General features: G+C 41.6%; 1 protein-coding gene across 1 annotated transcript in view; it reads left to right on the top strand.

The window, feature by feature from the left end:
* Window positions 1–9225, top strand: part of LOC115383437 (transmembrane protein 132D) — a 36325-nt gene extending 27100 nt beyond the window's left edge. The window contains exons 6-10 of the mRNA XM_030085619.1: window positions 1078–1286; window positions 4733–4913; window positions 5080–5193; window positions 5282–5473; window positions 7765–9225. Coding sequence (XP_029941479.1) covers window positions 1078–1286; window positions 4733–4913; window positions 5080–5193; window positions 5282–5473; window positions 7765–9225 — 2157 coding nt within the window. The remainder of the gene's footprint in view (window positions 1–1077; window positions 1287–4732; window positions 4914–5079; window positions 5194–5281; window positions 5474–7764) is intronic.
* The last annotated feature ends 15888 nt before the right edge of the window (window positions 9226–25113 follow it).

The raw sequence follows: 25113 nt of genomic DNA, 5'->3' as shown, positions 1-25113 counted from the left end.
TAAGTACTGATTTAAGAAGGCCAGTTAAATCAGCACTGAAAATAAGTAGTTCCTGGGAAAAGTGACTCCTGCATTATTTTTGTCATCCTCAATGCCTTTATAATGTGCACATTTTGTGTGCATGTAGCTAAACTAAGTATGGCTGCATCTTTGTGGACGGACCTGCTTCCATGACTCCACGAGTGTCTTCAGCTTTGGTTCAGCAGAAGTTACATCGGTTACTTGAAGGAAGGCGTCCCATGAATTGGGAGATTAGTGGTCAAAGCAGATCGAAGCGTTTCAGAAAGGTTCCTCCACGGGAGCTGTTTTCAAAAAGTGTCGTTTTCAGTGTAAACGGACAGGTGTTTTGTGATTTCACTCGTTTTTTGCTGTCGTGTAAACGGGCCTGAGTTTAGAGCTGGAGTCTGTGACCCCTGGACTCACACGTGGTTCTTTATTCTGAAGTGGCCTCCTGACAATTTCACAATAATAGATGTACGTAAATGTTCTTATTTTGAACTTGTCTGAACCCCAGATTGATTTCCAGTTCGATCCTTAACTTGTCGTTCAAAGAGGTCATTTAGACCTTTGTATCAGAAAATGGTTCGATGGCCTGTCAACTAAAATGTGCGATGTGTGACTGTGCCTCCTGCACTCTGTTCACTTCAGATGATGAATGTTTGTATATGAACTACTCGTTTAAAGTTACTGCTAAAATTTGTTAAAAACTGCTGAAAAACTAAATGTACAGGTGTTCCAATAAACAATAGTTTTTCCTTCATTTATTGAATTTTACTTTAGTAGAGCTTTTTCTTTGTTCTCCCTCCTGATGCTTCTCTCATTTGATCAGCTTTAATTTATTTCTGTTTATATTTGTATTGTAGTGTGCCTTGAATGTGCCTTGTCCTGTTTGGTTTTATGGAGATGAACTCGCCTTGCGAGCGAAAGGAAAGTTTGATTACTGTCATTTCATGTAATCCGTTAATATCATGTAAAACGCCAGAAGTAGCTACATCACATTAAAGTGTTACTTGAAGAAGTTATTCCTATCGCTGCTCCTGTTGCGTTTCATTCAGCTCTCTGTTTTATCTGTGCCAGCTGTCGGAGCGTTGCGACTCCGTCTACGTGAACGGGAAAGAGACGAGAGGGAGGCTCGGCGTGTTGCTCAACTTTACGTACGGCTTCCTGAGCGCCCAGCTCGAGATGAGCGTGTGGACGCCCCGCGTGCCCTTGCTCATCGACGTGGCCGACCCCGAGCTCAGCCAGATAAAAGGCTGGAGAGTTCCCGTCACCACTGGCAACAGGAGGTAAGAGCCTGCCGGCTGCTTTACATCTGCTCTCGCTTCAGGAGCTGCTCAGACGCGGTGAATAATACAAAAAACAAAGTGGCATGGAAACATTGTCCAACATTTTTACCTGTCAAGTTTACTGAGTAGTTGATTTCACAGTCCAGATATATTTTGATTTTTGCAGATCATCTTCCAAACCTGTTATCTGAACTTAATTCGGTATTGAGCCTTAAAACGAATACTGTCAGTTTCGTTAGGTGTTATTTAAAGATGTCAGTCATCAAACTGTTTGATTTCATGTAAAACCATCCAGATAAAGTGATAGGATGAAATTACCAGCACCAAAAATCAACACAGAATATGAACATATGAATTAGTTGTGGGTGTGTGTTTTTTTTTAACAAGTGTTTGTTTTTGGTTCGTTTGTGTATTTTCAACTACCATTCAAATATATATATTTTTTTTAATGGTGAACTCGGCTACAAAAGCTATAAATGATGCTTACTGAGGCTCAAAGCCTATTATGCCTACCCTTTGTACTGACTGTAACATCAGTTACAAAAACAACCCCAAGCAGAAAATGCACTATTGACCCAGCTAAAAGAACCAGTTTAATGACGATCTAAAACTCTTATGTTAGTGTATACATGACCAGGATTTAACATGTTTGAATTTACAGACTGTTTTATTCAAAAACACAGCTAATTGAAACTGCAGTGTGAGACAAATATCTCGGATAGCTCTTTGTATGTGAATTTATCAAAAGGTTTCATAGTCACAAAACTGACTGGTCTTCAGGTACTGAGGTGAAAAATCATTCCAGAAATTTAGAAAAAATAAAAGCAGGTTGTGTTTAGAACATCAGGCTGATCTGGAACAATTGGGAGGATTGGTTGAGTCTTTGACCAGGACTGTGACCCAAAGCATAAATTAATAATTGAAAAGGTTAAAGCTTGACTTTTGGAACTGGTTGGATGACCTACACCCAACTGAAAACCTTTGGAGGGAGCTGAAAACAACTTTTGCTAAATTAAAGTAGCAAATGGGAGGATAAAAATTAAACAAATTAAACAAAAACAAACAGGAGTAGCAAGAGAAAAACAAGATAATTAAATACATCAGCTGATTGACATATCCTAAATAAGTAGAAAATAGTTATTGCACAGAAGAATTGAGTATTTACTGCTCAGCTGAGGGTGATGGTGATGAGCAGGGCTGGTTTCTAGTCTCACAGCAGCTGCCTGTGAGGAAAAACCTGCTGTATCCCGCCTTCACACCTTGTGGGTGACGCAGCCTGTCACTGAAGGAGGCCTGCAGAGATGCTACTGTGTCCTGCATGAGCTGGGAGTCATTGTCCATCATGGATGACGGCTTGGGCATCACCTCTCTGTCCCTCACCACCACCTCAGGACCGATTAGGCTCTCAAGTCTCTTACTGTCAGCAGATGATATGCCGCCGCCCCGGCAGACCACGCCAGAAAAGATGGCTGACGCCACCACAAGGAAGCTGCTTTTCAACCTGTTTTCAACATTATTGTATCCCATGGTGTGTTTCAAACATTATCCTCTATACTGTCAAGTGAGTCGTAACCCCACTGTGTGAGCTGCATTGTTAGTACTCCACCGCCGAGGCGATAGATTTGCCCTCGAGAGAAAGGTTAGTGGGTTTTTACTCAATACTTACAGCAAAGTCATTATTTTCATGCTCAATACTAATGATGATGGCTGACTGATGGACTGTCACTTCCTGAAACATTCAATATCCAACTCCTGCCTCAAGCACTCACCAGGTCAGAGATGATGTTGTACAGGCGAGTCTCATCTCGGCGTCAAAAAAATGTGTTGATCCCAATTTTAATTTTTTTTGCTTGAAAAATTGTGGATTTGGAAAATACCTTATTTTGTCCATGTAAGCCACCTGTGTGAAATCAGAGGGAAGTAAAACCTTACACTCAGCAAACACAGCATTTCCTAAACACTCTCTGTATAATAACGCTGCTTTTCTCATGCTAATTAGCAGCCTGGCAACCCTGTGCAGGGCGAGATGCCTCGAGGGTTATTGACAAACTTTTCAAAAAAGTAAAGTAACCACGACAAAGGAAATCAAGAGAGGAACATTAAACCTGAAGTGTGTGTGGAAATCGGGTAGTCGGCTTTTGAGACACAACAAAACACTTCATCAATTGATGATGAACGTTGACATTTTAAAGAGTCGTTAATCAAAAAAAAAAAAGAAAAAAAAAGAAAAGAAAAAAAGAACAAACAGTCTGAAATTCAAACTTATCATTTAATGCAGATAGAAAGCAGACTTAATGGTAATAGCTCACACAGGTTCAACAAAAGGAGGACTCGCTTTACCGTCTGGGGTTGAGTCAGTCTGATTTAATTCGAGCTGCATTTCCATCACATGTTAAGCTCTGACTTTAGGCTACATAATAATGATGTTTATTTGGACTGTAGCTCCTGACAGGAGCTTTCTGCCTCAAGTGTTAAAGCATATCCACCGACTCCCCTGCACACCTGTGATGTGGTGTGCGTGTGTGTGTGTGTGTGTGCGCGCGCGCGTGGCAGACCAGCTGTGTGTATGATAATTATATGATCATTGCTGAGGGGTTTGAGGAGAGTTCACAGCTTAACCTCTATCGTCCGCAAACAAACCACTCAGCCGTGGGATCCTGGTTAATTCAACTTGAATTCATTTAGGAGAAAAGGTCACCCAGCATGCGCTGCGCCTCTGCAGCAGCGACAGACACACTGCTGGTCTTCATTATTTCTCTCCTGCTGGCCAGCAGCTCGCGCCGCAGATTAACAGCATGGTGTTGTTGTGCCATTGTATGCAAAATACTGGAGGCAGGGGAGATAGGCAGCAAGCCTACCTCTGTCCAAAGACTGAGGAAGAGGGGGGAAAAAACAGGTTATGGACTTGACGGTTTCCAGGAGTGATTGTTTGGACAAGGAATAAAACCGCAAAACCCCAACAGCAAATGTAATTTTCTACACTTTGGTTCTTTCACTAATTGAACAAAACCGTGTGTATCATTTGCCCAATTTTAGAATGTAATGTTTAAAAAAAAAAAAAAAAAAAAAAAGCAATGACACAAAACCATCAATGTAACTGTATTTATATGCATTATGCTATATAGGAATGGAGAGAATCCAAGAAAGAAAAGTAAATGTGGTGTATTCCTGCAGATCCTCCATGACGATGCATGTAGGTGTAACTACGTCCCGATCTGGGTCCACAGTGAAGCTGCAGCCTTTGTTGGCAGCACCATTAAGAAGATCACTTACTTGTTTTCACATACATAATGTTTCACTCACTTAATCAGCAACAGTATGCTGCATTTGGCTAATCGCCTGCTGCTGTCGCTTCTTATCAAGCTCGCAGGCTAAAAAGGTATATCAATCTCTCAGAAAAAAAGAAAAAAATTGCCTCACCATAATTTATTGCTTTTGTTCTGAAGGTCCACGTGGGACAGTGAGGAAGAGGAGGAGATGAGGAAAGGCAGAGGATGCATGCTGCAATACCAGCACTCAACACTGAGGGTGCTCACACCTTTTGTAGCCCAGCCGGGTGCCGATGTGCTGCCAGACCCGCTGACGGGGGAAGAGCCTGTTGAGTACTTCCTTGGTTCTGATTGGCAGGTGAGAACACTGCAATCATGCAAGTTCCTTTTGGTTTGTTTGTAGATGCAATTTTGGCTTGATTAAAAATGCAGTCTTTTTGTTTTGTAACCTTTTAAATGATGATTTATTAAAATTGCCAATACTTGCAATTGTTTTATTCTTGTTACATCTTTTTGTTTGACAGGTGGATGTGACCAATCTGGTGCGGTATTCCCTGAAAACGGTGGATCCTGATGTAGCCAGAGTGCAGGATGGGGTGGTGCTGCAGGGACGAGCCGTTGGCACGACCGCTGTACAGGTGACATATCAGCTGCATGTACATTTTTTTAAATTTCTTTAGCCTGGTTATGGATTTAGGGTTTGAGCGTGGATGCGCTTTGCTGCAGGTCCTGTCCCCTCTGACGGCGTCCGTCCTCGCTGAGCGGAGCGTCCGGGTGGTGGATGACAAAGTGAGTGTGACGGAGTTGGGGGTGCAGCTGGTCTCTGGACTCTCCCTGTCCCTGCAAGTCAGCCCCGGGAGCAACAGGGCCACGGTTGCCACGGGAACCCCACGAGAGACGATCACACAGCTCAAACAGGTAAGTAACTGGAAAATTGTTGCACGCAAAGCATAAAAGTGAGGGGCACAGCTGAGCTGTTCGTAATGGTACTTGTTTCTTTTCACACCTGTTAGTTTTCATTCTCAGCACGCAACCTCTGAGGGGTGCCATTCACTTTCTGCACATTTTAAAATCAAAGCTTGATTTTTTTGTTTTTGTGTTGTCATTGAACATTTGCAGCTCTCTTAAGAGACTGCAAAGTAGGATTGTGCAAAACATGTTACAATGCATTTTTTTTCTAGATTTTTCCTCAAGGGAAGAACACTAAATAACACCCATGTTTTTCTAGTCGGAACTCCACAAATCCTCTTTGTAACCCACATCTTCAGCATCTCTGATGTGCTGTCAAGGGAACGCCTGTCACTGTCGTCCCTGCAGACTGCTTTTTATAAAAGCCCTTACCTAAGAAAATAAACACAGGAACAGAATTCACATGACTTTGATTGAATACCAAGGAGGAGAGGCACAATCTGTTTTCCTCTGCCTTTTATTTTAACATCTTTGCAAAGTGGCAAACCATTATTTAGTCATTATAGGCGTGGGCATTTAACAATTAGACCTCTACATATTTGAAGATAAATTTTTTTGTAATATTTTACCCTCTGTTTGGTTGGATTCGGTGTGACTAGTTCACATTTACTTCAAGTGGATCCTGGTTTATGCATTCTCCATGTGTGTAGCCTTGGAAAGTTTTAAATATCTTCAACAAAAAAGTTACAACTTGACGACTTCTTTCGAGCTATCAAGTGTTTTCCAGAACAACTGAGAATTACTGTATTCATAAGCAAAGCAAGTGATCATGCACGGTTTCACAAGGCTCTGAATAGAAAGGAGAAGAGATCATTTTCCCTGTCGCCTCGAGAGCTGTCTGGAGAGAATTGCATGCATAGAAACTATAGCGAAGCACGGCGAGTATTGTCTGGACAGAGGCCAAGGGAAGGAGGCAATTTTTGTTTTCTGAAAGAAATTGAATAGTTCGGGCTGGAAATAGGCCTTGATATCTGTTGACCAATCTTGTGACGAGTCCTCACTCGAACAGCACAATTTCTTAAGAAAAAAATAAAATGGGCCCTCTGCATTTTCTAAAACAGAACCTGCTTTACCATGGTTTTTTTTTTTTTTTTTTTTTTACTCATCTTTGACATTTATCAGCATGGCCCTGTGCTGCATTGTCTCTGGTATATTAAAAGGTTTTTAGCTAGATTTCAAGAGTCTGAAGCCCCAAGAGAGAAGTTATTGTGAAAATGACGGCGTGTGATCTCGACATCTCAATATTCGTTCAAGTTTTTCCCCGAGGCAGTATATGGACAAAATGATTCAGAACAACTTTACAGTCCACTTTATATGAGGGAAATTTGACAATACACTATGGACTCACCATGATAACATAGTGTTGCTCATTTTCCAACGAAGACATAATTGTTTCTACGGAAAAAGGTTTTAAATTATAAGAATTGCCTCAGCAAAGCAGATTCACGCAACACTGACCCTAGGGGTGTAATAATATTTGTGTTTTCTCTTTGCCTCTCTGTCTGCAAGCTCATTGTGCTCACAGCCCCGACTATCATCTGCAGTCGCCACGCTGAGCGAGCGAGCGAGCGACGCAGACAGGGTGCACAGATGATCATTTTAAAGAGCTCACTCACACATTTAGCCGTGGCAGCGTGCCCATTTTAAAGCAGCTCCCCGTCGGAGGAATGGGGGCAGCAATTAGGTGGTCCATAGCTGCTGGAACAACGGCTCACTTCACCTCCAGTGCACCGCCGCCGCCGCCAGTCTGTCCCCGTCAATAACAAACTATTAGAACCGTGCCAGTGCAGATGACCAGCCAATTGTGGCTGCGATGGCAAGCTGTTAATGTTGTGCCCAGGGCGATTCATAATGTATTCAAATCCAAAATATAGGTTAGCGCTGCGGCCACCCAGTGGTTCACATTAGCAACAGGAAATGGGTCATTGTGTATTAATGCGATTTGATTGGCTAATTCTGTTCTAAATGAGACCCCTACTGCAGTATATTATGTTTGTTTTGAAGATCTTCAATTATGCTCTTAATCTCTTTCCTATTGTGTGAACTGTAATTCAGCCAAAGTGGATGGAAATAGATTTATTATTATATACTGTAAAAAGATTAGCATGGACAATTTAGTGTTATTAACAGTCAGTGAAGCCTGCAATGAAGTGGAGGAATATTGATTTTCTGTATTTGTTCTGACCTGCTTTTTCATTCAACTCTTTCTTTCTGTCTTTCTTTCCTTCTTTCTTTCACAGGAGGCAGTAATCAGCTGCTGGGTTCAGTTCAGCGACGGGGCAGTTGTTCCCCTCGAGCTGTTCGACCGCAGCATCTACTCTCTGACGGTCTCCACCCCAGACGAGGGCGTGGCCACAGTGCGCCGCACCCCTCAGTCCACGTTCGTGGTCGCGCAAGGTGAAAGCGACGGCCAGGGGGCGCTGGTGAGGGTGGAGCTGAGGATCTGTGAGGAGTGCCAGAAGTCAAAGAGGAAGAGCAAGTTGGCTGTGGGCTCGGGACTCCTGAAGATCAACTTAGCCAGCAGTAGCAGGGCTGCAGCAGGACAAGCAGCGGGTAATAAAGATTTGGATGGCGGGGCATCAGAACTGGTAGGACAGCTTAAAACAACAATGACGTCTCAGAGTGTTGTCACAAATATGGACAAAAGGTTATCACGAAGCAAAGCGGCAAAAGAGAGAGAGTCCACACAGATGGAAACTACCACTTCTAACATGCAGCCACATGTTCTGTGGATTGGAACAACAAGAAAAGCTTCAAAAGGTACCAGCACGACAACGGCCTCCACTCCAGCTGTGATATCAAACACACAGCAGAGCACAGCTATGTCTGCAGCAACCACAGTCGCCATTGAAAGCAAAGGAGAAGGACAGAAAAGGACTTTTGGAAACATGCTTGACAACAATAATTCACCTCCCAACAAAGAAATTGCTAAAGCAGAGATAACACCCAAGAAGGAGCCTCCAAAGTCTAAAACCCCAAAAGTCATAGAAAGTGACCTCATCAGGACATTCAAAGCTTTGTCGGACTTGGAAATTGGCATGTACGCCTTGGTCGGGGTCTCCTGTGTCGCTATCTTTGCTTTTCTACTCAACTGCGTTTCGTATAATCTCTGTTTCCGGAATCAGAAGACCCCCATACAGCCAGGCCCCCCACCCGCCGCAGACCCCAAGGACCACAAGCATGACTGGGTGTGGCTGGGAGGCGGCAACCACGGCGTCCCGCCGCCAGGCGCCCCGCCTCAAGTGTCCACATTAAAACGTGAGCCTCACCGCCCTCTGGAACCCCGTCACTCCATAGATTCAATGGGACACCGCGGCCTGGAGACCCCCCTGCCCACAGTCAGCGCCCCCGCCGTCCCGGAGAGGACCGCCACCCTGGGCCGCAGCAGGACCAGCTCCCAGCAGCAGTTTCAAACCAAGGCCATCGACCCTCTGGCGAACCGCTCGGCCACGCTGCTGGCCCGGCCGCACCGCAGCGAGCCCCTCCACTCTCCCACCAGCAAGAGGAACCAGGTCCAGTTCACCACTTTCACCACGCTGGACATCAAGCACCTGGCGGCGCTCAAGAAGAACGGCGTGGACTTAAACTGGGCCAGTCAGCAGAAGCAGCAGCAGCAGCAGCAGCAGCTCCCCTCCGAGCCCCAGACGCCGCTGCCTGACATGCCGTGGCCTGTGGTCAAACCTCTCGGAGAGCCCCAGTGAGTCAGTCAGGACACGCAGAGCCCAGCAAGCCAGAGAGGACGCTGCACAACGGCTTCAGGTGCAGATTGTTTAAAAACAAAAGGAACTCGCTTCCATTTTTTAATAAAAAGATTTATTAGGATGTATTTATTGAGATTACATAAAGGACATTTTATATTTAAAAGATAAATGCTCAGTGCAATCCTGTAAATACAGTGTGCCCATTACAGCTGACACTAACTAAAAATGTATTCTTTTTTTTAAATGTGAATGAGTTTATCCTGCTCTATTCTTCTGTTAAAACAAAACTAGATATGCTCCACAGAGCCGGTTGTGTAAATACAAATATATTTATATTATTTCCACTTTTTCTACATTTCTATGTCAATACAAATTTTCATTTCCGTAAATTTTTGTACAGCTCCATGTTTCCTTGTAGCGCCAGTTATTGCTAGTTGTCAGGTTAAATGCAGTATGGGAGGAATGATTTCTTGTTAGTAATTCTATTCTTTTCTAGCCTTCTGTCAGTATTTGTTTTTTCTCTGGAGAATTTCTCCGGAGAATACCTGAGGAGTCGGTGCAATTTGTCAGAGAATGTGGAACATTTATCAAGTTATTTTGAGCAATCTGCCGCCGCAGACTTGGCCAGATATTTATTCAAATTGAATGCATGCTATGCAAATACAGTCTGTGCAGAATTTGAGATGGACATTGTTTTTTGAATTTTTTAACCAAGTTACCTTGGGCTTCGGGCTGCTCCTGAGGGCCGGCTTCGACACGGTGTAAATTTGTTTAATCTGGGTCTCTTGACACAGTGCAATACATATTCAGCCAATTTTTCATGTGTGAATGAAAAATGACAATGCCTTTTCTATGTAACGCCCTCTCATTTTTAAAAACTACATGTGGTGTGTATTTCCTATGAGATTCTAATAAAGAGCAAATCAATACCACTGTTAGTGTTAAATTAATTTCATTCAGACATTAATAAAATAGTGAAAGGGTTCAGAGGAGAGCACAGTGAATGAATGGCGGGGATTATCGGCTAAAGCTTTGCTATGAATCGGTGGGATTTGATCATGTTTAATCACTATTGAATGTGACTTAAGGCTGATGTCATCACTCAGCAGAATGCGTCCCGTCACTCTGACAGCTGTGCGTTTGATGTTCCTGCCAATACTGCAATTCTGTCCTGCTCCGCAAAACAACTCTTGAACCGGGAATGAAAGGCAGCTCAGAAGACAGAAAGCAAATCTCATTTTGTGTCTCTTGACTCCGTCCCCAATGAGTTATAGGTGTTTTTATCAATGGGGGGAAGCACATTGCCCCTACCACCAGCTCCGACTCCCATCCGCCCCCGTCCTCCTCCCTGTGTCTCCGAGGTGATTGTAGCTTCCCTTCTCAAAATTACATTCCACGAGCTGCGACGCATAAACAGCATCCCCCAGCTTAAAGAAGCCCGGATAATCTGATGCCACGCACCTCAGGAATTGGCAGCTGTAGATATGACGGCACACATCGTTGCTCCCTGCTGCACAACAGCACCGGGTGGATTTAGAGTGCTGATAAAAGCAATTTTAATAACTTTCCCCCAAATTCTCTACCCACTGGCCTCTCGTTTTTGTGTGTTTATAAACTCTCTTCCCCCTCAGTGGTCGATTTATCTGTCCAGCAACGGTAGCGAAAGTAAACAAACTCGTCTCGGAGATAAGCGCTTGATTCAAAGCTGTCTCGGTGGTGCATCGTGTCTCCGCATCTTTGATGATGGACTCGCTGTATCGTACGGGACAGAGGATTCAGAGCCGGGCAGTTCAGACACAGACCTGATTAAGATATAAAAGCAGTGCAGTTTGTATGGTGACAATGCCCTCATAATATGTCTCACTGTGCTTTTCTACTGTGTCGATAGAGCTTTTTTGATACATTGCTGCTGCCAGGTTCATATTTCTGTCTCCCAGATCAAAATGAAACATCACAGACGTGACGTCATTGTACAAACTTTTGTTGCAGAAAGTCTTTGCAGCAACGTACAATAATCCAGTAATCTGTTGATAAATACACAAACATTAGAAGTGACTAATTTTTATATAATGAGGTACGTGTAAATTCAGTGAGTTCATGAAGAAGACACAAGTGAAGTCCCTCAGTATCATTACAGCTGGATCTCTAATCTCGAGCATCAGCTTCCCTGTTGACAGATTTAAGGGATTGGGGTCATTGTGTTGGAGGATTAGAGTGCATTAGTGGAGCATCTCCATGGCAGAGCCCTGGTAATGTAGGCCAAAAGAGACAAGGTCACTTATTTCACAAGTCTGCTTTCCTACAGGTTAGACGCACGGTCACAGATGGAAGGTGTCTGCGGTACGGAGCATGTGAAAATTGAAATAACACATGTCCTTCTTGTCCTTATGACACTTATATAATGTGCAATCTATTACTTCACAGTAATTTTCGCTTCAATGTCATTTTTTTTTATTTGATCTTATAAATTGAAATCGACTGACTTGATATTTCTTCTTTATAACTTCATTCTGATTGAAGTTTATTAAGATGAATCTGTCAGTCTATATATTGCTATACATTATGTTCAATAAATAATTGTGCAAAATAATATCCTAGTGCAAAATTAAACAACCAAAAAAATGATGTGCACAATACAGTGGTTGGTTTGCAGCTTTCTGTTGAATAAATGCAGGATGGAAACTTCATTCATTCTAATCAGTCAACTTTACACACAGACACACACGCACAAGATCAAAGAAAAAAAAGCCCCTGAGTAACTGGGTGTTAACGCCCTTGCTTAGGGACCATAAGGGTTGTGCTTCTTTGGGATTCTAACCAGTGGACTGGTTATGAATTCCTCTTCCTAACGTCTTGGTTACCATGCCCCATCTGCCCCCATCTGATAGAAGTTACAGACAAATATGGAGACATGATGAAATATGACTTAGAAAAAAAGCAGTTCTCACCATAATGAAGATTAATGTCACTCAAATGCTGCCCTCAAAAACTTGAAATTTTAAACAGTCACCTCGAGCAACCCTGGGTGTTTTTATCTTTTTTAAAGTGACTCCAACAGGAGTGTCTTCAGCTCTGCCAGAATAAATGAGCTGTTGATTTACCGCAGCACTTTTGTGGAACTTCTCATGAGTCAATCAACTTCAGAAGATTTCACATTTTTTTAAATCAGGAAATGACATGAAAGCAAAGACCTGATGCCTTTAAGATTCAAGGCACTCAAACGATCCCGCGAACAACTGCAGCTAATGTGTGGTTTAATTTATTCGGTAGGTATTAAATAAATATCAAAGCATTTTTACTTTTTACTGTAAACATGAAGGCAGATGAAGTTAAAGGAAGAAAAAAAAAAGAGAGTCACATGCAGACGTGAGTCTGGAGCTGAACTCAGAGATGAGAGATCGCTCGTATCACAGGTGGAAGGAAGCTCTGACTATATGGCAGCTCATTAATACACGCTCCCTGCTTCCCCCACGACACTCGTCGCAGTAGTCGCTTGTCAGCACGATCAGCACTCGGTTTGCATCTTGAGGTAATGTCGAGAATGTTACAGGAAAAAGGGACGAAAAAGGTGAAGACAGCTTCTTTGTCTTAATGAGACAGATTGCAGCAAATGGCTTTGTCAGAGTAGGGAAGCCACAACCGACACCGTCTCAGTGAGGTGAGGGACCCGTGACAGGTAAATGAATTTCATCCTAAATGATGTATGGCTTTATATTTAGTTGACATTTGGTATACAGCACATGTAGCTTACGAGTTTGCAAGTATAAGGAAAATTACAAAGTGGGACAGAAGCAAAAGAGAGAGCTCCAAAGACGGACAGGACACAGTGAGGCAGGGTGACTCATCGCCGCTCCACTTCACTACAGAGAAGAACGTGGATGAAAACAACAAAACCTGAGTTCTGAGAAAGTTTTTAATCAAGATGTTGAATTTTCCCTCATACAAGTTATTTTGCAGTGCATGTGTATGTACATTTAATTTGATGTAGCTGAGTCAGCATGTCAACATGAAGGCAAAAGAGTCACCACGATGTCCATTTGTTCACCAGTCGTTCAGCTCAGGTTCACTGGAGTATCATTTAATGCAGTCAGCAGGTCGGTGAGTCAGTGATTCACGACAATTATTCAGTTAAATGAGCCACATGCAGCTACACTGCAAAAGTCTTAGTTGTGTTTGCACAAGATATGCATGAATTCACTCAATTCTCTAGATAATATGGCAAAAAATCATTTCCATGAATTTCCATTTGCTTTAGCTTTTCCTTTTTACAGTGCATCTGGAAAGAATTCAGAACTTCACTTTTTCCAAATTTTTGTCCTCAAACTTCCACAGGCAAAATATAAGAAATCTCTCAGGCTCTGGTGCTTCCTGTTTCCACTGATCATCCTTGGTTTTTACAGCTAAGTTGGAATCCACATGTGGTAAATTAAGGTGACTGAACAGGATTTAGAAAATCACACACCGTCTATGTGAGGTCCCGCAGTTGACAGTGCAAGTCAATAAAGCACAAACCAAGCAAAAAGTCACAGGAATTGTCTCCAGGCACAAATCTGGGGAAGGGTTCAAAAACTATTGCGCTGCTTTAAAGATCCCAGCGGACCTCATCATATATGAATGGCCGAAGTTACCACACCTGTAGTGAGGCATGGTGGCAGCATCATGCTGTGTGGATGTTTTTCAGAGGTAGGGCCTGGCAGACGGGAATGTCACAGGATATTTATGAACCACTTTGAGTTTTGGTTAAGTTTCCACTGGGTGCGAATGACTCACTTTCCATCCATACTTCCATTTTCTAATCTGCCTCATCCTTTTCAGGGTCGCGGGGTACACCCCGGACAGTTCGCCAGTCTGTCGCAGAGCTGACACATATAGACAGATTCACTCTCACATTCACACCTAAGGGTGATCAATTAACCTGACAAGCATGTTTTTGGACCGTGGGAGGAAACCGGAGTACCCGAAGGGAACCCAGCACACACGGGGGAGAACATGCAAACTCCACACAGAAAGTAGAACAATCCATCTGATGAACAGATCTGAGGCCATTAAAGGTTTTATAAACAGAAGTATGTTGAAATCAGGAAGGAGATTGGTGTTAATATGGGCTGTTTGTCTCGTATTTGTCAGCACTTGAGCGCCTGAGTTTCTTAGTAGCTTAACAAAGCAATTTTATTTTCTGTTTTCATTCTTTTAAAGATCAGTAAGTAGAGCGATACAACAATCAATTCCACCGGTGATTAAAGCTTGTTTTTAAAACTGTTTACTCCAAAAAGGTTTTACATAAATAATCAATTGGCCGCAAAGGTTTTCGAATTCCCAAGATGTTCATTACCTGAGCTGAATTTAATGCCGTTTGTATTGCAAAGTGGTAAAAATAAAACATGTCACCCTGATAACTTGAGAGTGAGAGCCGCAGTCGGGAGACCGCCACAGCCAGAGGGATTTGTCGTCAGAGAGCCATTAATGTCAGATGTCAGCTATCTCGCTGAATAAGTGAGCTGCTGATGCACCACTAGAAAAGTCAGGGGCTCCCCACAGTCATTAGAGAGCAGCGTCCAGGGACCTTCAAAGTCTTCGTGAAAATTCACTGCAATCCACCCCACAGTTGACAAGCTATTTCACATGTTCACGTCACATGCACACTCGTGCACGCGCACACATTCGTGCTACTGTCTTTGCGAGGCCTGCTTGACAGACTGCAACTCTTACTTTCAACTAAGCAATCAGCTGTAACCTTGACTCTCACCATAATTCAAACCTTTGCCATAAAACCATATTTTAAAAGTAATAAATCAGTGTGTTGTTTTTGCATTATGGATCACCACCAATTACAAAACAAATCAACACAATTCATCATCTTCAGACGACACTGCAATCACTGATGTCCTGCAGGGTTAACACAACCTAAACAACAAATTAGCATATTTGAAGGTAAATGTGAGAATAAATATCTTTTTGGTCAATTTTATTCATGTTTTTTTTTTTTTTTACATAATAGTAACTCCCAGCAAGCAAACAGTAATTTAAATAATTCAGTGACAATAATAGTTCAGGCAATTTGGAGTCATCCATCCATGTCAGGCACACGTTTGCCAGCTGTGGCAGAAAACCACCACACACGTGGAGGGAACATGCAAACTCCACAAAAAAGAAGAGGGCGATTTGATGCTGAGGACAAAATTGACGTCAGTGAGCAGCTATAGGGTTCTGGAAACATTAACCACTAGCTGAGGCTGTATCTGAGAAGAAAAGAAAAAAAAAGATAATAAAAATATGAGTCTTGTCTAATTCCATGGTTTTAAAAATATATTATACTCAACTACAGGGAGTTTGATGAATATGCCATTTATAGAAATCAGGAGTTTTAAATCAATACCATTTCAAGATAATGATAGAAATCGACCTTCGACTTCACATCTTATTGCACAGCTGTGACAGGCAGATTAAAATAGTCTTTGGCAATAAATAGTAATCCTCCCACCACAGATGTCACACACCTTTCACACATCACAGCGGAGGAGTTTTTCTCCTCCTCCAGCACATTGCTTCTGTAATCTGAATTTATTTTTCTGAGGTTGTTAAAGTGTTGAAAGAAAAAAAAAGCAAACAAAAAAAAAAAACAATACACAATTTGCAAAATCCGTGAAAAACACTTTATGCTTTGTCATTAAGAAAACATATTGGTTGATTGCTGTTTGGCCCTTTCCAGAGGGCGCATCCAGCAAAGTTGCAGCCAGAAATAATAGTGTTGGTGCCTTAAAGAAAACTGAAATGATGGGACTGCATAGCAAGTCAGACGTACCATGGCGACATTAAAGGTGTTTGTAATGGAATAGTTGTATTCATCCCTGAGATAGCTGCAGGCGCCCGTCTGGCTTCACAGTTACTTTCCCACCTCATTTCAGATCTGAAGAGCAGGGTGTGCGTGTGCGTCTCAGAAATATTCTCATACTTTCACACAGAAAGTGAGCTTAGTTTGACTGTGCATATCTGGGTGGGTTAAGGATGAAGGTAAAGGAGACAGAACTGGTCTGTCAGACGGAAATGAAAGAAACATATGACATATCTCAAGGTGGATGTGTGTGTGTGTGTGTGTGTGTGGATCAGAGATGCTTGAAATATTTCTTCATATTGAGCAACACTGTGTTTGTTTCAACAACAGTATACCCTTCTGTTTTCTAAATGTTCTCGTGTCTCATTTACAGTAAACAGTTCTCTGTCTAATCTTTGACGACTATTATATTCCCCCATTTCCCTCTGTCTCTCTTCCTCCTCCTTCTCCTCTTGATTTCCCACTTGTTTCCGCACCGTATACACAGAGTGCATTTATCTTGCCTACAGACGTAAAGCAAAGACAGCCCGTCTTGCTATTTTCCCCCAATCACTTTTCTTTCCACCTTCCTCACACCTGCCATACTCACTGTATTCTCTTGATATTTGTTTCCCCTCAAGTTCTTTTCTCCTCAGTCTATGCCGATGCTGGGTTTCCTCTCCGTCTTCCACATGGCTCAGTGTTCAACAATGTGAAGGATGTAGGACTAATTTCCGATATTTAAAAATACAATTCTGTTGTGTGCATTTACTAAAAATGTTTTTCTTTTTCATTTTTTTTAAGATACAAAAATGATTATGCTGCACAAGCACAGATTATGGAGAGGAAATTCACTCATTAACAAAAGTGCAAGGGTTAAAATTTGCCTGAAAAGAAGCTTTAAAAAAATATGTGTTTTGAATCCAGGTTTTGAAACATGACCCAAAAACAATTCTGATGAGAGTCCATGATTTTTTTTTCTGAATTAATAGATTTTGTTGATTGTTAAAATAAATATATTTTCCTTCCCTGAAATGTTTGAAATACACGCTGCATTTTTTTTCCTTACAAAGAAACGAGTTTTTTTTTTTTTTTTTTTTTTTTTTTTTTTAAGTTGTGCTTTGGACATGACTTCCTGGAAAGCACCAGATGTCGTTGATTTGCTCATGGTCCACACAAACTGTTACTGAGTCGTGACTATTGCTTGAACGCTAATTCCTTACAATTTAGGCACTAACAGGGCAACTACATTGATGTATTTGTTTGCCTGGATGAGTAATAGTAGCTTTAACGCCATTGGAAGAATTTGGAAACTGGATAAAAGAACTATAAAAGATGGGATTTCTGCCTCCGGATTCGTTAAAAGTTCTGATTTGTGGACTACAGGAAGACTTCAGCTCAGGTAGGTGGCTAAAGTTGATTCTGTTGTTCATTCATTTGGTGAGTAGGAGCTGGTTTATATCCATATGTAAATAACAGAGATGTCTTTTGGGTGCTTGAAACATTTTTCTGCTTCTTGATACTTTCATGGCTCATTATAAATGCGTTGGCTTTTGTGTCAAGCTGATGCAGCAGTTGCAGCACAGGTGGCGTCAATTTTGGAGATTGATAAATATCAACATTTGGACACAACAGCACAAAAAGTCTAAAATCTTCAAGCATCCTTGGGCCAAAAAAAAGTTATGATTTGGAAATAGTGCAATGCAGATTGGTGAAGATCTCAATTTAGCATAATTGTAATCCAGAAATTGGAAAAAATGACTGATAATCCACAGCATGAAAAGTGACTCTAGTTTTGAAAAAAGTAGTACGTTGGAAAAGTCCTCAAACTTGAGAAAATGTTGCTTCCCTGCCCATGTTTTCCCACCTTGGCTGTTGCATGTTTCATTAAAAAGTAATAATTATTCTATTCCAAAAAAATATTTGCTTGACAAATTGTTGGGATGTGACTGATGAGCTGTGAAGGAAAAAAGTTGGTTATAATAATAAACAGACCACAGTGGGTTGTACCTACAGGCGGAAATTTCCTGATCATTCGTTTGAGTTTGGATTTAATTTTGAGTTCAAGGAGAAAAGGAGCAACAGAGAACATGTGCTGCACAGATGTAGAAATGATTTTTCTTTTGCAGATCACTGAGTCAACTCAAATTGTTTTCATTCTGTTTCCCTCATTAGTCCAACTTTTTCAGGTGGATACAGGTGTTTCACATTCTTTATTCATGTTTATTCTGCTCACAGCATATTCACCTTGCGGTTCTCACACGGGTTGGTCTCGACCTGCTTGAGTTGACCTCTGGAACAAAAAAAAAAGGGGCTCAGTAGGATTTATTACTGTTTGCTTGAGCTGGGAGGGTGGTGATGAGAATAAAGAACAGACTGACCTGATGTTTTTTCTCCTGGTACGTTCGTCCTGTGCGTCTTCCCTGAGTAAAATTTGTAATTTCTCAAACAGAATCAAAGAAATAAGAGAATATCTGTATTCATATTCAAGCGATATGCATCAGAGGGTTTTGCGCATTACTAACCAGAGAGCCTGAATACATAACGTTGATTTGCAGACTCGTGTCTTTCCTCGTGCTTCATCTCTGTCTCTTACTTTCTCCCACGTTGAGCTGGAGGCCACAATGTTAATTGTGTCATGGTGCTAAACTTGTCTGATCCAGGCCAAGAAGAAAGGGGGATTCTATTTAGATAGCACTAATTCAGCAGTAATCTTCATTCATTTCCCTCCTCCATCGAGGCTGGCAGCTCAGCTCCACGGGGCAAAACAGTGTCACACACCTCACCTGTGGTGTGGAGCGCCATCAGCTGAGTTCATGCTGGGCGTTTGCTGCAGGCACACTGGAAGAAATTGATGTCATGTTGACAGCTTTATTTATTTATTTATTTATTTTCTTTTTGCATCATTTTGAGAGTAGCTGTGACACTTTGTGCTCGGAAACCTCGAGTTGAAGCATTCGTGTGGATGCTGCTGTGACACTTACCCCGCTGAATCAACACTGCAGACTGCACACGCTCTCATCCCAGCAACATTAGAGACACCGTCTTTATTAAATTGAGCTATATTGAAGTAAGGAGACACTTAAAACATGCAGGATCAGGATTAGACGCCACTGCTCCAGGCCATCACGTCAGAAATTCCCAAAATGCTTTGAAGACTGCAAACCATTTTTACTCTTGTAATTGTATTAAAATACAACAAAAGGCTGTAGAGTCAATCTCAGGTTTCAGGAGCTGGTTTTGTTGGATGATGAACATTTCGACAAAATATCTGATTTGCACATTTATGTGTAGTGGCATTATATTCAGGTTTTTTTAAAATTCTAGATTGAGATCAATATCTGTAAAAAGCAAAGAAAAAATAAACATGTATACTTGGACAAGTCAAGACCTCTAAGATAAAGACTGATTAAAAAGCATTTCTGAGTAGCTCCATATTAACTCAGTGGCTTTCACTTGGAAAATAGCTTGTATACAGGTGCACGTATGTGAACTTATAACTCGGTGAAAGTTTATTTTCACATTGACAGATGTCAGTTCCTTTTGGAATATTTGTCTCAAGCAGCCTATCATCAGTATTTATGAGGCAACTATAGTAAAAAACAAAAAAACAATGTCAGTTGATTTTTTTACCCCATGTTGCTCATTTTCCTAAATGATACTCCTGAAAAAAGCAGATTTCAATTTTCAGGAGCCAAAAAGATGACGGCATTATGTCAGACTCAATGCATCGAGTCCAAAACTAATGAGGAAGTCCAAACTATTGACGTGACTCAGAGCAGTAAATAACAAAAGAAAGCGGTGGACCTTTAAAGTTCGTCAAGGAGACAAAATCATAAGACATTAGTGTCACTTTTAATAATCCGCCATGCTTTAAATCCTGCCCATCACTTTGTTTGTTACTGTAAAACTCGCTGGCACCGGTAAAGGTGGTTGAAATGGAAATATTCAGCAGGAGAGTTTCTTTAAAAAGCTGCATGTTCACCTCAGGCTTCCCATCTGGCACTACCTGCATCAGTGCACTTGTCACCGCAGCTGATGGGCGCGCTGTCCACGACAGCTTTTAGATCACAAAGACGACGCGTCACTTTGATTGTCAGACCTTACTGCATGTCGGCAGTGGCGCTGGATTGGTTTTGCTGATCAAGCGGCGACGTGCGGGGGTGCGCCCAGCAGGTGGTTGACTCTCACAGCCGTCTGATGTCTTGACACCCACAGGACGTCTGCCGGTTGGGTGTGTCGGTATCAAAAGTAGGATTCCGCGGCGGCGCGATGTAATTACATTGTGTTGCATGAAAAATGAAACGAAAGAGACACAGAGAGAGTGGCGGAGAGAGCGGGGAAAGGAGGGACACGGAAAGAAACGGAAAGCTATTACCTTTTATGGTGACAACGCGCTGCCACAGACAGAGGGCCTTTGATGGCGGGCTCAGTGTGGATCTTTTTGATGTCAAATTGGAGATCTGAGGATCATTTATTCATGAGTCTCTAATGCTTACTGGCTGGCTAAGTTGTTTGTAATACTCGCCTTAGGCTTGTACAGTGGCAGAATTTGGCGTCTGAGTAATTTCTTTTATTTGCTGTTTCAGGTTTATTTTGCCGCAGAGAAAAAAGTCATCACATTAATTTGCTCTTTCTTTACTTCCTCCTATCTTTAGTTGCTCTCTCAGCACAGGTTGAGTTGCTGACTGCTCGCTGTCTCCTTTTATATGCGCATAGATGTATGTCTTGCAAAGATGGCTCGGTAATGGTGCGGAGGTCTTTAATGTGTCTGTTATCTCGCAGGTCTCATTCGATAGCGAGGTAGGTGAAGCATCCGGACCTAAATGGGACCCGGGAGTGCAGTTCTCTGATGTCAAATGAAAACCAAAGTGGTGTCAAATCACTAGTCTGTCCTAAAGTGAATCACAACAAAAACAAAAGTTTGGATGATTTGATAAGGGGAAAAAAACAATTTAACTTGATGAAATTAGTATTGGAGGAGTTTGATTTAGCCCAGCAACAACACTAAAAGAAATACTAGTGAGGGGTCATGAATGATTGAGTCAATCAAATTCTATCAGAAAATATAGGAGAGAAAATTTAATTAAACGTATTGTGTCCAATATTCAGATTTTTAATGCCATTACTGAACTTGAACTGCTAAGAATAGGAGTTTAAAATGAATGTAGTAAAGATACTTTACGTGAAAGCACAACTGCTAGTATCAATTATAACTCTTTGAGGTCGTAGAAATCCATGAAAGCGATTTTAAAGACGCGTCCAAATCAGTTGTTTGATCCGACTGTAACGGGTCTCGTTTGTGCGGTCCATTTCTGGTGTGTGAACACTGCCGTCCGCACCCTGGTGTGCAGCTTGAAGGCGACTGATTGTGTTTTGTTATGCTTTCATACTTAAAGTCCCATTGAAGTCTGAAAGCCGCACAGACCAAAGAGCAGCAATCAAACGCCGGACGTGACGGACTTTAGAATCGCTGTGTTTCTCACAGTTGTCCTAATCGATGGACATGACAGAGGAATACCTGCTGTGGTCTGGACTCCTTTGTACGTTTCATAGATTGTCACCGAGTCCTTTAACAGTCATCCGCGGTGCATTGTGTTGCACTTTGCTGAGCACACAGCTTTGCTGGAGAAGCAATGTTTTCTTGTGAACACTGACTAAAATAATCTTGGTAGATTTATAAATGGAAATCAGATATGTCATGAAAAGAAAATGTTTTTTTCCATGAATATGAAAGTAGTATTTGAAGGCAGTAGTATTTTGGCAGTGGCGTGCTAGTTTAGCAGCCTGCCTTTGGTAAAATGTACCACTTGATTGGTAGCTACAGTTAACAGCTAAGCTGGAGAGTCAGAGGTCAAGCACAAGTTTGCACATGTGGTTTTTCCATCAATTGTAGTTGTTAAAAATCACTTCTTTTGAAGTGTCTGCAGAAAAAAAGACTCAATATTTCCTTCTAACTACCGTACAAAACCAACAAGTCAAGTCATTGTCTCTCTCTGGAGTTTGACTTGAAATGCAGGCATAAGAATGTACAGCTATTCTTAGCAATTGTAATTGTGTTCTGATGAAAAATGCACAGATATCAGATATCTCAGTTAACTGGACTTCTCTCATCCGTTGACGTCGGTGCATAAAGAGCTTCTTTGTTCTGATGAATAATTTTATTAAAGAATCAACTATTTACAAGTTTGAAATTTGACGACTTCAGTTAGCTCCATTTAGAAGCACATTCGCCACGTGGTCATTGTTTTAAATTAGCTGGTTAGACACTAGGCATGCATGTTATAAATTAATTTGTAGGATTTGCATTTAGCACAGTATTCTAGTTGGGAGGGCCGTTGACACTGTCACGTCACAGCAGAGGACTCCAAGTTTGAACTCGAAACCAACCGTGCCCTTTCGTATGAAGAGTTTAAATATTCCTTATGATATGTTATATTCCTTTCACAAGCTAAAGATACGCTTGTTAGAGAATCACACACACAAAGAGGCACAATTTAACTTCAAATATAGGATTGTCAGCCCTGTGAGAACCTGTAGACCCCTCTTGAGTCCACTGTTTCTTTTGTTTAGGCTATAATAGGCTTAATCATGGAGACAGCGGATTGGTGCAGGCTGTGAATTCAAATAATGAGGTTGATATAATCAAGGGAGGCAAAGTGAAGCCACAATTAGAAAGCCTCCAACTCTAGAGAACATTCTCACTCTGAGATGAAAATATTATGTGGATGAAGTTTGCATGTTCTTCCCAAGCATTGATTTTTTCTCCCAGGTACCTGTGTTTCCTCCCGCAGTCCAAAAGCAGGTATTTGAGGTAAACTGGTGACAAAAATATGCCCTAGGACAGAATATGAGTGTGTTGATTCTGCTTTTCTTTGATGGACTGATGGCTGTTTCAGGGTAAACCCTGTATTTGTCGAGATTTATTGGTACTCAACAGAGGTGTCAACAGTATTCATTCATTACTCAAGTAGATAGATGGATGGGTGGATGGGAATTGTATTAATCCGTAGGGAAGTTCAAGTTTATAGCAGCTGACATACAACAACAAAAGATCAAAAAGGACACATCAAACAGGTTGGTAACCTGCTTGACATGAACTCTGAAAGTGGGTAAAGGTTGTTACTTGAAACACTTCTAATTTTATAATCTAAATAATCTACCTGAACAAAACACTTCTAAGGTTAAAATCTACAGAAGTACTGAATGTATTTAAAGTCAATTTTTTTCAGTATTTACATATTTCAAGGCAGTAAGTGTTGTAAACTACACTCGGTGCACAGACATGTCTCGGCCATGGTGGATCGGTCTCAGTGTGATCACGCCCTCGACCCCACCAGATCGCTCAGGGATGAGTTCTATATAGTCTGATGGAAAAGGGGTCAAGAGTTCCTGAGCTTAGAGAGCCAGCTTAGACTGCTGCCCCCGTGACCCGGTCCCGGATAAGCGGTTGAAAATGGATGGATGGATGGACAGGCCAAGAAGTAACAAGTCAGCTAACAATTAATCACCCCAGCAAAGTACAGATACCTAAAAATTTTACTTAAACAAGGCAACAACGTATTTGTGCTCCATTACTTGACATCTCTGGTTCTTAATAGCGTCATTGAGGAAATGGCCACATTGTAACTTTTAGCTTTCCTCTCCTCAGCCCTTCCAAGAATCTTCCTGTGAAATAGTGAGAAAGTTAACAGGCTTGTGTGAATGTTCTTTAATCCTCAGGGTTTCATAATGAAACATGACATGTGAGAGCAGCTTGTCTTCGTGATGAGTGTCAAATATCATGCTGACTTTAGTCATGTAAGTGTTCTGCCTGTTTTCGTTGGCCTTGTCTCTCTCTCTCTGAAAGAAGAAGTTCACATGCAGAGATCAAACAGTCGAGCAGACAGAAAAAGCTTGTTTTTAATTGCGGCTCTTCTTCCATCTTCGCAGTGTTTCTATGCTGCACAGATTCTGTCTAATTCACCGTATCTCCGTGATAATTGAGTCGAGACGAACGTACACTGGATGCAGATTTCAAAGGCTGAGGTGGGCTTCATGTCACACCAGCGACAGTCTCGATTTCACGCTGTGGTTTGTGCTCCAGCTAGTTTTGTCCAAAGTGATCATCGGAGACCAGAATGCCAATTACTTGCCTGTAGCCTCAGTCTGAGCATCTGGATTGTGATAATTCTTTACATACTATGTCCATATGTTAGCTTTGACAGTCCTTGACATCGATGCGAGTCGGTGCAAAGGCACAGTTGAATGTGTGAAATGAGCCTCAGGAAAACACTTGGCTTTAAATTTGTCATTATTATTTATGGCTGCAGTTTGAGAAAACTCACAACTGCTGAATCACTTCCTGAGGTGACTCTCACCGGCGTCTCGAAGCTCCGCAAATTAAGGTGAATATCATGAAGGCTGGAGGCAATTTTTATGCAACACTAAAGTGGCTGTGGGAAAAAAAAAAAAAAAGCAAGAAGGGAAATTTTCATTCCCGGGGTGTAAACTAATCAGAAGTAATTTTAACGGAATTAACCTTTGTGCCTCTGCTTATTTTATTTTGTCATTTTGGTAAACCTCTGTGTTTCTCTTCCACTACTGCATAGAGACAGTCCCTCAGATAGACAAAACACCACACGCACAAACCCAAAAACTATAATTAAAAGCGAGACTTGTCGTGGTAAATATACATTTAAAATGAAAAACAGTTTGTATTTTCAATGCCAGCTGCTGCATTGCAACTTCCAAGACATAGTTATCCATTAACACAGAAGCATTTACATTATATAATTGCCAAGTAAAGGTTTTAATTTCCTGCAATTACATGTTAATCTTTTCATTTTTTTTGTGTGTTTTTTCTGAAGATACTCTTTTCACAGTTTGTAAATCCTGATTTTACCATCAGTGAAAAGATGACACCTGCAGCTGAATTAATAGAGAACGTCTACTGAAACTATTCTGTGTGAATAGATGTGTTCTGAGTTCTGCACGCGGCACATGATGGATATCTGAAATTAAAAGATTTAAGACCTAATCAAAGCAATAACGACTATAAAGTGATTTATTATGGATTTCTTTGGCAGGTCAATGTA

Source organism: Salarias fasciatus, assembly GCF_902148845.1.
Source record: "Salarias fasciatus chromosome 7 unlocalized genomic scaffold, fSalaFa1.1 super_scaffold_4, whole genome shotgun sequence".
NCBI lineage: Eukaryota > Metazoa > Chordata > Actinopteri > Blenniiformes > Blenniidae > Salarias > Salarias fasciatus.
Note: the sequence above shows the minus strand (reverse complement) of the source record. Positions and strands in the feature narration are given on the sequence as shown.